Below are 12110 nucleotides of genomic sequence, written 5' to 3' on the forward strand. Positions count from 1 at the left end.
GTCTTATTTATTTGGTGTCAGTGGCTTGGGCGTGGGATGCTTATTACAAATGCTTCTCTTGCTTGGGATTGAGCCTCTTTGGTATTTCTGGATACTACCTGCTCTATGGATGTGTGAAGTGATCTTCTTTTCTATCTGTCACAGAAAGCAAATGCCAGACACAGTCAGCTATGGGTGTCTTGTATTTCTTTCTTTTTGGTTTGCACCTGCCTTTTATGGAATGGCTAAAATGTTGAAAATACTTGAATTTAAAAACTTGTAATTTAAATTGCATGATGAGCAGCTTGGTGTATTGAATCAATTTGTTCTGCATATGTTATAATGAGCCCAGAGAATATATAACATTGATATAAATCCATTATCACATTTCAATGTTTAGGACTTATTTACTTGCTACTTAGAAATTATCCTTACAGGTTTTCCTGAGATTGGCAGAAGTGAGACATGTTGTTTATGTAGTGGGCCATTTTTGTTAATTATAGTATTTGATATTTGGCTGAAATTATGAAACCTAGAAACATTTTAAAATGAGGAAGGTTGGAATGATGAAGGGAGCCTAGCTTGTTGTGTTCAATCTATCAAATAATATAAATACAGCTGTGGCGCCTGCTGTGTGGATGGGCACGTGCACCTGTGATGTCACTAGGGCTGGGTGCATCTGGATTCCCAGCCCTGTCGAGCCCTAATATCGCCGCAACGCACATGTTTGTACCGGGCCTAAATCTTGTCAAGGAAACTCTGTGATAGGTTTGCCTTAGGGTTGCCATAGGTTGGAAATGACTCAACAAGAACAACAAATTTTCCCTTTGTGCAGTATAGCATTTATTTGAATAATGTTCATGGCTGTGGACAGCGAGGTCTGTGGTGAATGCAATATTTATTTTAAAGTAGTTATATAAAAATAGAAATCATATGGTAGATATTACCAACTTACTTCTGCTGTCTATTCTAAAAGAGGCTGTTAGTTCGTAATAATACATGTAATGATAGGGACTTTAAAGGAATTGCCAAGCTAAATTCTCTTAATTTATAGTATAACTACATTTTTATACCAAAATGCATTTGCAATCCATTTATCTTGGCTGACTAGTGCTATAAAGCTTTTGGTCTTTCTCTATATTTTGAGACTGAGACCAACTTCATGCCGTCAAACTTACATGTTGCTAAAAGCTTCTACAATCACAACAGTCAAAACAGCACGTTATGTTCATCTGGGTCTTATTTTGAGCTGCATAAATACAAGCATTATATGTAATCAGTGAGCCATTATGGTGTGCTTCCAGAATTCAGTATTGGTGTTTCTTGGTCTTTTTTTTGGCAGGGAAATGCACTACATGTGTATTAGAAGTGCCAGTGTGCATGTAAATGCTTTTTCTTCACATTCATTGGCACTGTTCAGATTGAAGTGGCAGATTGAATATGTAGACCAGATTTATATATTTTGCATGTAAAAATTGTTTCCTACGCAGAAATAATTTCTGCATGGGAGGTGAGAGGAACTTGAAACCTGAATAAATAATCATCTATGATGTTTTCACATGTATGTATACAGGAAAACATTTTTTTCATCTGGTTTGCTATTGTTAATGCCTAACTGACAGCAATGGCTTTCCATGCTTTTGGTCAGGAGTCTTTTCGATTTTGTGTGTGGAGGGTTTTATTTATTTATTTGTTTATTTATTTATGAATGATGAATATATTAGCTAGGAAGGTGCAACTGACTTGGGCTTTCCAATAGGTGACATTGAGAGGAAGGAACATAGCTTACTTGATGATGTTCTTTTGTTGCCTGTTTTATTTAATCACTTCCTGTATTGCTATGTATTTTATATGTATTATCCTACTAGAGAGGCCCCTTCCCCACCACCACTCCCTTTGTGTCATGTCTTTTTAGATTGTAAGCCTGAGGGCAGGGAACCGTCCAATTAAAAAGATTGTATGTACAGCGCTGTGTAAATTTACAGCGCTTTATAAATAAAGGTTAATAATAATAATAATAATAATAATAATAATAATAATAAATGATAGAGCACTTTCCTTGTATGCAGAAAATCCCAGGTCGAACCCCTAGCATCTCCAGTTCAGACTGGGATATACACCCATCTGGAATCCTTTACAGCTCCTTTGTAGACCAGGAATGAGTAGCTTTGGTTCCCATCAGTCCTAACTAGTTTTAGTAGTGATGAAGATTATGGGAGTTATAGTTCAAAAACATCTGAAGAGCCAAAGTTGCCTGCCTTTACTGCAGGCAATGCTAAGTAATTGTCTTACTTGGTGGAATAACTTCAAGAATTTTTGACAATACAGTCAATCCTCCATGTTTGCGGTTTTGACTTTTGTGGCTTTGATTATTTGTAGCTTTGATTAATATGTTCTCCCTAGGAATCTATAGGTCCTCTAGCGCAACTTTCACCAGAGTTTACTCTGGAAGACCTAGAGATTGCTAGAGAGAACACTTCTCTAGGCATTTGTAGGTCCTCCAGTACTATTCTGTAGTCACTTTCCAGGAGATGTTGACTATGGAGTTATGTTGGAGGACCTACAGATTCCTAGAGAGGTGTTTTCTCAGGTAAAAAAATTGTATTTTTTAAATTTGTGTTTTTTCCACTTTCAAGGGGATCCTGCATCCCTAGCCCAAGTGAATATGGAGGGTCCACTGTACATGAGTTTTCGACTCATGATGTCTGCGTGTGTGTCTCATATTTCTTCCTACATGGATATATCCTTGCATGTAAGGTGCAATGGTCCTTTTGATTAATAAAAGAAGTACTAGTCATGAAGGGAGTCACCATGGTATAGTGGTTTGAGTGTTGGATTATGACTTTGGAGATCAGAGCTATGAGGTTCTGAGACAAAAACTATGGATCACTCTGTAATAAATGAATGTGCCGTAGGCTGCATTTGATTGTCCTGATATATAACATGTACTCAGGACAAGGAGCTACTGTTAGGACAGAATACAGAGGAATGGAATGGTTTCCAACTGGCATGGAAACCAGGCAAGGCTGTACTGTATTGTCTTACCTTTGAATTTATATGAAGAACATATCACATCTAAAACAGGATTAGATTTAGAGAAGGAGGTGTGAAAATTGGAAGAAGGAACATCAACCATTTAAGATATGCAGATAACACCATGTTAATAGCAGAAAATAGCAAAGACCTAAAACAATTACTGGAGAACGTCAAGGAAGTCAGGTGTACAGTTGAACATTAAGAAAACAAAAATAATGGCCTCAGATGATTTACAGAAATTTAAAGTAAAAGATGAAAACATTCAAATAGTTAAGGATTTTCCAAAATTTGGCTCTGTTTGTCAATCATACTGGAGACTGCAGTCAAGAAATCAGAAGACTAGGATTTGGAAGGGCAACTATGAAGGAACTAGACAGTACAGTATCCTGAAGTGTAAAATATATCATTGAATACTCAAGTTAGGATTGTTCACAACATTGTATTTCCCGTTTTTGTGTATGATTGTGAAAGGTGGAAAATGAAAAAAGCTGATAGGAAGAAAATCAACTCATTTGAAATGTGGTACTGGAGAAGAATCTTATGGATACCTTGGCCTGCCAAAAAACAAACAAACACAATCCAAAAACACAAATCACAAATTAATGGGCCCTAGAGAAAATCAAGCCTGAACTTTCCCTAGAAGCCAAGATGATTAAACTAAGACTGTTGTACTTTGACTATGGCCCGGTACAGACTGCCCAAAAATGGCGGTCTGCTGGCGCCCTGGTTTTTTCCACAAGGAAGCTGCAGCGGACAAACCACATGGCTTCCTCGCGGAGCAAAAAGAATGCACAAAAACTGGGTTCTTTTTGTGGTGCTCTTGCTACGTCATTATGGTGCTGCGACATACAGATGCTAAGCGTCCGTTGTGTAAAATGGTGGCACCCATCTGTACAGGACACCACCATTTTGATGTACGGAAGACGTACTAGGGTTGCGGGGCCTCTGTAAGCGACGCCCCGAGGCAACCCTAGCACGTCACCAAGACGTGCCACGAGGCCTATCTGTACCGGGCCATAATCATGAGGAGATTTGACTCAGTAGAAAATACAATAATGCTTGGTAAGGTAGATGGAAAAGGGGAAGACCACATCCTTGGTAAGGCAGAACATTGTAGGAAAAGAGGAAGATGGATGGACTCAAGGATGTCATGAGCCTGCATCTGCACGACCTAAGCAGGGCTGTTGATGAGCAGGGCGTATTGAAGACTTTTCATTCATAGGGTCACCATAAATCTAAGTCAGCGTGATGGGATCTAATAACAACACATTTTGCATAGCACAACTATGGTCGATTTCATATCCATTTTTGTGTTTTTCTAAAAAATATGGCTACAACATGGGGTAAGATACTTAACTTCCACAAGGCACCGAAGAAAGAAAAGAAATCCACTTAATATCACATTAAACATCTTTCTTTCCTCTGGACCTGAAAAAATGTGCATAAACTAACTTTATGACTCAGACAGTGATGATTAAAAAGTTCCATTCATTCTTTGGATTTATTCTAGATAAAACTGATATTGCACTGACATAAGGAAAGTCCATTTTATATCTACACTTGAAAACTATACTGTAATAATGTTAGTGTCTGTTTCTTTTTCTTGCTTCCAAATTCAATTGTTTTTCTGATTAGGTGAGGCCAGGGGAAGTATGAGAGAAAGAGAGAGAAGGCAAATGAGAATGCTAGTAAATGTTTTTTTAATCTTTTGCTTCATATTATAGGGATTTATTTGTCCACTTTGTATGAAGTCCCATGGATCAGCTGAAGAACTTTTCAAACACTACGAAGCAGTTCATGAATCTGGTATTGATGCAAGTCATGGAGGAGACTTGTCTCCAAAAAGGTGCTGACCAGTATTTTTTTTGTATCATTTACTTAAATTCGTTATAATTGCATTTAAGCATATAGTTATCTGACCACTGAATACAGTAATTTATATTGATCAACAAAACAGCGTGGTGTAGTGGTTTGAGTTTCAGACTGTGTCTGTGGAGAACAGGATTTGTATCTCCAGTTAGCCATGGAAATGCACTGGGTGACTTTGGACAAATCACACTCAGCCTCAGAGGAAAGAAGTGGCAAATTTTCTCTGACCAAATCTTGCCAATAAACCCCACAATAGGTTTGCCTTGGAGTGCCATAAGTCAGAAATGACTTGAAGACACACAACAACAGTATGATAACCTGCTGATAAATGGTTGAATTGAATGGTTGTATGAAGGCTGCTAAGCTTTCAAAGACCTATTTGAATTAATACAGAAAATCAGCAGATGTACTAAGATAATATCTCCGTAGTGGTTTGGGTAGTGGTCAGGTATTTGTAGTGGAATTCCCTTGCCTCATTACAAAGGCAGTTAAAACCACGTTTTCCACTCATTTGTATTGTTGATCCCCCCCCCCAGGTTTTTGTATATTGTAACTTTTGTAATTTGTTAATGGTGGTATCTTGATTTTTGATATTTTTATTTTCATTGTTTTAGATTTTAAACCACTTTAGGAACTGCCTAATAATCAAATTATTATAGAACATGCAACTTTAAATTGGGCTCATTTTCTGAAATCATGATTATGGTTTGAAAATGAGTTCTTCAAAACAGTGTTGATTCTGATTAGTGTTCTGGAAGATTTTTCCATTATTATCATATTGTGCATTTATAATCATGTGTGATATTTCTGCTTCCATTTAATCATAATTTGATTTCTGTGGAATCAATGTAACTAGGATTTTTGTTGTTGTGTGCCTTCAAGTCATTTTCAACTTCTGATGACCCAATGGCAAATCTATCACAGGGGTTTTTGTTTATTACATTTAATGACCTCTTTTTCAAATGAAGGAGAATCTACATTAATATGATTTTAAAATAATAAGGAATAAAGTAGAGGATGATAAAATACTAGCGCTTTATCAAAATGAGACAAAAGGTGAAACGGTTAAAAGACTAAAAGAGCTGGGTATTTTTTTTTTAAGTTTTTATCTTCTATCATGAGGACATAATTAGATACCAGGTGAGCCATCTGGGGAGAGTGTTTCATAGATGGAACACTGCTACAAATTGTACAGTTCCTATTTTTGCCCTATCTGGGAAGATGTAGTTAATAATTTTGAAGTAAGCAGGATAATATACCATGGTTTGAGGTTGGTTTAATAGCTTGAATTATTCCAAACTTGGTAAGCCTAGCTTCTTCAGTCAGATGAAAGAAACTGTAGTAGCAAATTTAAAATTTCTTGGTTTAACTTCCATAAAAAGAGGAGCAAAGTGATTGCATGAGTAGGCAGAAAATTCATACTTAGCTTAAGTCAATATGTGTTTGTTCAAATGTGGCCATATGTAATTATTAAAGTCAGACTAAGGGGCTGTACCTACTGGCGATTAAGGCTGGCCTCGGGGCAGAGTCAGGGTGTGGCATCCACATGATGCACGCCCCAACTCTGCCCCAGGCTGGCGTGATGCTGCATGCTGCACTACATAACGCACAGCGTCACGGTGCTCTGGCACTGCGTCTACCTGACGCAGTACCAAAGGAGCATGGAAAAACCACGTGCCAGTGGCTATGGTGCCCTTTCATGGCCCCATCTGACACTAAAGGAGATGGTCTGTCAAGCCCCTAAGAGGCTGTCGAGCTAATTAGAAAGCAAGCCCAATTGGAATTGGCATGACTTACTAATGAATAAATATATTTATGATTGAATTGCCTTTCATCTTTAGTCATGTGTGTTAATTGTTTTACCATTTCTAAGAAGGAGAGATAGAAAAAACCTCTATCTAGCTCTTAAATTTGAATTCTGGGGGCTAACTCAAAGTTTCTGATGAAATATATTGTCTTGGAAATACATATTTTAATTTAAATATAAGTTTAAACATTTCTATCCTTTTTTAATATGTTCTGTGTTCAGAGATGACATAACGCTACTGCGACAAGAAGTTCAAGATTTGCAAGCTTCACTTAAGGTTGGAAATGTGCATTACTGTATTTGTTAATGTAGTTCTTTGTTTCAATTTGAAAAATACAGTAGAAGATTGTCGAAACTGTAAGCTTATAAAGTGGTTTTAATTTTGTTTGTTCAGGAGGAGCGATGGTACTCTGAAGAGCTGAAGAAGGAATTAGAAAAAGTTCAAGGGCAGAGGCATCAAGTAATTGCTTTAAAAATACTTGAAGCAGGTTTACTACAAGCAGTTTGTTATCAGCCTTGAAAAGGAAGATTATTACCATTTTTTTGTAAGGCACGTGGCCAGATTCCATTAGTTTCATAACTTGTTTATTGAAGTAATATAATTTATAATAGGTGTATTGTGTTCCCCGTGCATACCATTAAATATTTTACTTAGTAATATTTCCTTAACCTATATGTTGGTGCCAGCATCAAAACTAATTTTTCTTTTAAACCACACTATCACATTCTCATTTTACTGTTTCACATTTCCCCTCAGCAACCTGCTGAGCTGTGGGCTTTAGTTTTCTTCTCTACCACCCATCTAGTTCTTTCTTCTTAGCTTCCTATTTCTCTTACATCTTCCTATTCTACATGCAGTGCTTCCTTTCTCTGTCTTCCCATTGTTAACCTCTCTTTTCCTGTCTACTGTTTCCCAGTACAGTGAATGCTAAGAAGAAATTAAAATGTTTCTAGAATTAATTCTAAAAATATCATTAATTGATAACAGGCCATACCTCCAAACAGTAATTAAAAACATATTAGCAGAAAAAACTTTCTGTCTCTTTCCTGTATTTACAGTTTTTGTATATGTCAATAAAATATAGTTGTTGCATAGCCATTTATTAATTTTAGAGAAGTGTTACTGAAATTAATGACAGTTGCATACTGGCTTAAATTCCTAGTATGTAGTAGATTCTTATATAAGCACTTTGATGTACAGAAATTGATTTGTTAGTTTTGCAACAAACGTAGACTTATTCTTGTGGTTTTAAACATCTTGGTTTTTCTGTTCGCCAGTTGGTATTGCATAAATAACCAATTCTTAAGTTGCTTATACAGTAATATGAAGTATAAAAGTGTGCATATTTGAATGGAATTCTCCTAAATACTTGTGAAAACATTTCCATATCTTCAATATCTAGTCGCCTTTCTTCTTTTCTTTTTAAGGAGAATAAACCTGATGGACTGACAAGTGCTGCATCTACAGGTGATAAACATTTTAAAAGCAGTTTTTGCAGTGGCTGTCTAGTTTTTGTAGTGGTGGTCTAGCAATGAGGGAGAGAAACAATACCAGTTACTTCCAGTTGTCGAGAAAATGCAGTGTGACCCACATCTCTAAGAAGACAAATAACATTGTTTATTTCAATAAAGAGATTAAAGCAGTTGTAGTGGAGATCCTTCAGTTTAAAACATCTTTCAAATATTGCAGAAAACTATACAACAGTTCTGTGTTTTGATAACAAGGAGAAAAATGTATCTCTTTTTTCTTGGATTGTGTTTGAACTGTAGTTTGTGCTCCTGTCCAACATTTTCCTCAGTTTTGGCTACAATGTAAAGATCTACAACATTATTTTGGCTACAATATAAGGATTTAAATGACATTTGAGGGCTCAAGTCAGAATTGCTATTTTTAGCAGGCCAGATATTTGAGGCTATTACAGTTTTATAATTGATACACATTCAGTTTACTTAACTGATCAGAGCTAAGTTTTCTGAAGCAATTAATTGTAGCTTTTCATTGTAGTACTGTATATACTTGTATATAAGTTGAGAAATTTTACTCAAAAATTGACCCCAGAAACCTGGGTTGACTTAGGCCTGAAACAGGCAGGCCAAAAGCGCCAGCTTTAGGCCAATATGGGACATAGTGTTCAGATGATGCACACCACTGGATTGGGCCGAAGATTAGCTGTAGCCATGTAAGGCGGCCCAAACCAAGCTGCAAAAGGAACACAAAAAACCACTCCTTGCTGTCCATTGCGGACTGTGGTGGTGGCCGGCCTTTGGACTGTACTGTTTGGTCACTATGGTCCCACACTGCTCAGGCTGCACTCACAGTTTGATTGGTCAGAGGCTGCTCCAAGCCGCCCATCTGTTTGAGGGCTTAGTCATAGCTCATTTTAAGTATTTTATCTTAAAGGTAGAGGTTTCCCCTTTGGCAGGATTATCTAGTCATGTTCCACTGTAGAAGGGAGTGCTCATTTCCGTTACTAAGCTGGGAGGCAATGTTGTCAAAGACAACTCCATGGTCATGAGGCCAGTATGACTGAATGGAATGCTGTTACCTCCCCACTGAAGTGGTATCTATTCATCTTCTTGCATTTTTACATGTTTTCAAACTGCTAGGTTGGCAGAAGCTGGGACTCATTCTGTCAGGTGGTGCTTGGGCTTCAAATTGCTGATCTACCAACCTTGTGAACATCATAGTCAGCTCTTAATCACCAAGCCACCACACCCCTACTGTACCTTAACTCTCATAAAAAAAGAACTGTCTCTTTATCTATGTAGAGTGGCAAAAGTTTGTCCCAGTGTGGGAGCTTAGTTTGTCCCAGGAGAACCTAAAAGAAGCACTGATTCCCCCTTCTGCTCCATCACAGCATTATTTCTGCCCTTTCTAAATGACTGGGAGGGAAAGTGGTGGCGGCTGTTTGGCACTTCCTCTCAAAGGAATACTGAGAGAGTAGAAGGGATTAGTACTTGTTTTAGGTTCTCCTCAGTTGGACTAAGCTCTTACCTTTCACCTCTCTCCTCGGAATGGTTCCTTTTTTTGGTAAGTGTTAATACTATACCTTAAGTTTTATCCTCTTCTCTGAGTAGAGTGGTAAAAAGCCTGGGCAGGAAAATGAAGATGGTGACGGCTGGAATGGTTCCCCACTGTTGAAGTGGTACTGGTGCATCTGCCTTTGCATGGAATGGATCTAAGGAGCCCCAAACTGAGCCCCTAGGTTTTACCCTTGACTTATCCATGAGTCATATCGAAAATCATAATATTAGCCTCAAAACCTGCCCTTAACTTATACACAGTCTATATACAACTATATATTTTAAGAGCATATATTTTCTGATTTATTTGGCTGGCATTGGAAAATAGACTCAAAGAATAAAGTCAAGATTTATGTGAAGGAATTTGAAATTTGTTTAAAATTTATCTATAGAATATAGCTGAGCTACAGTCTTGTTTCCAGTGTTGTAGGAGTTCCTAACGTTTTGTAAACTACAAAGTTAGCTAAGCAAATTTAGAATTTAGTTGAATATTTTGAATCTTAGCTGCATACTGAAGTTAATATTGTATGTTCCACATACTTCTTAAGAGGCAACCTAAATGTCTTTTTCATGATATATGAAATGTATTTACAATTATCTATTAGTAATATAGTGAGGGTCATCATTTTTGTGGTTTTAAATTCAACTAGTAAGGGGCTAGTGGGAAATATTATACAGCTTAGATTGGGTTCTAAACTGTAGCCTATTATTTAGTGATAACATTAATGCAGCGCGCCTTTGGCTTACGTGGGGGATCCGTTCCGCCTGCCCCCCGCGTAAGCCAAAAATGTGTATGCTTGAGCCCCATTCACTTGAATGGGGCTCGTGCACGTGGCGGCATGCGTGTGCCACCCCTTGCGTCCCATATGCTCCCGCGCAGCTCTACATGGGGTTGAGTGTATGCCCAAATCCGCATATAGCGCACCCGCGTATGACGCGGGTGCGCTATACTTAAAACGAGTTAGAAGAAAGCAGATAATAACTTTGTTGTTTAGTTTCATATATTAGCTTGTAAATGAACTGAGACTGATAAAAATCACAGTTTCAAAGATTTGGGTGAAAAGGGGACCTGGTTTGGAATAAAATAGGATTTGGAATTTTAAATCTTTTGCTCCAGTACTGGCTGAAACCATCATTGATTATTCCTAGACTGGAATTTAGGCTGTTTGAAATTGAATTAAATATTATACAGTATCCCTGTGTTATACGCGGGCGCACCTTACGCAGCTTCCAGCATATGCTGGAAGCCATGGCAGAGGAAATGGTGCCGCGTGCCAAAAAGAGTAATAGCCCGTGTGCCTGTGGCGTGCATGCCGCCACGCCACCACAAACACGAGCCCCATTGGCTTTAATGGGGCTTGAGCTTACATGGAATTTCCCTTACCCAAGGTGGGGGTGGGGATCTGGAACAGATCCCCCATGTAAGGGAAGGGACTACTGTAATTACAAAAGTTTAGATGTTCTTCAACTTATGCTTAAAAGGCTAGCTAGGTAACATTGAATAACTGTGCCATTCTAAGCAGACTGTGAAACTTAAATTCCAAGTATATGTGTCAAGTATTGAACTGTATAAGTATTTCAACGTTTCTCCATATGTTAGTGAAATAAGGTTCCTGTGAGAGGGCTAAAATAGGCAGATTAATGTGTTTGATATCAGTAAAATATTATTTCCCCTTGAATTACTCAATAATTACACTTTCTTTTCAGATCTGGAATCATTAGAACAGCAGCTAGAAGAGAGTCAAGTAGAAAAGTTTAATATTAAGCAGATGAAAGACTTGTTTGAACAGAAAGCAGCACAACTGGCTACTGAAATTGTGGGTACGTGTCCACAATTATTTTATCATGTCAAATGTCTTCTTTTTGTAAAAACTCAGCAAATTAGCTTTCTTACACCCTTTCCTTTATCTAGATCTTAAAGCCAAATATGATGAAGAAAAGAGCCTTCGAGAAGCTGCAGAACACAGAGTGGCAAATGTGACACAAGAACTACAGAAGGAAAGAGGTATATGTGAAGATTTAAAAACAGAGCTGGTAAGTCAAATCATATGATCATGTTTTAATCATGACTTGTTCAATCAGAAGAGGATACTTCTAGCTATTTGATAATTTTGCCAATAGCTTTTTGGAGTCACCTGTTATTATGCATCTTTGGGAGTGATTTATTTATGATAAAAACAATGGTGGTCAATCAAGAATATGCTATTTTTCTCGATGCTCAAAATAATATTCTAGAAGAGAAATATGTATAACTTTTAATCTCTCCACATGACATTTCCCTTCTATTTGCTGGATTTATTTAGTTTGATATCCTTGAATTACTTTGTACTTATTTTGTTTTTGGGTAAAATGTACAGTTTGTGTGCACAATTCATTAACTGCAATACACCATTCT

The 12110-nt window shown here is 37.5% G+C and overlaps 1 protein-coding gene across 2 annotated transcripts in view; it reads left to right on the top strand.

Moving 5' to 3' along the window:
* The window catches only part of EEA1 (early endosome antigen 1), a 77850-nt gene that overhangs the window by 14720 nt on the left and 51020 nt on the right, over positions 1-12110 (top strand). For both annotated transcript variants that reach the window (XM_042467791.1, XM_042467792.1), the window contains 6 exons: positions 4740-4861; positions 6914-6968; positions 7086-7151; positions 8120-8159; positions 11423-11536; positions 11628-11749. In XM_042467791.1, the coding sequence (XP_042323725.1) occupies positions 4740-4861; positions 6914-6968; positions 7086-7151; positions 8120-8159; positions 11423-11536; positions 11628-11749 (519 nt within the window). The remainder of the gene's footprint in view (positions 1-4739; positions 4862-6913; positions 6969-7085; positions 7152-8119; positions 8160-11422; positions 11537-11627; positions 11750-12110) is intronic.

The sequence above is a fragment of the Sceloporus undulatus genome, chromosome 5 (genome assembly GCF_019175285.1).
Source record: "Sceloporus undulatus isolate JIND9_A2432 ecotype Alabama chromosome 5, SceUnd_v1.1, whole genome shotgun sequence".
NCBI classification, from domain to species: Eukaryota; Metazoa; Chordata; class Lepidosauria; order Squamata; family Phrynosomatidae; genus Sceloporus; species Sceloporus undulatus.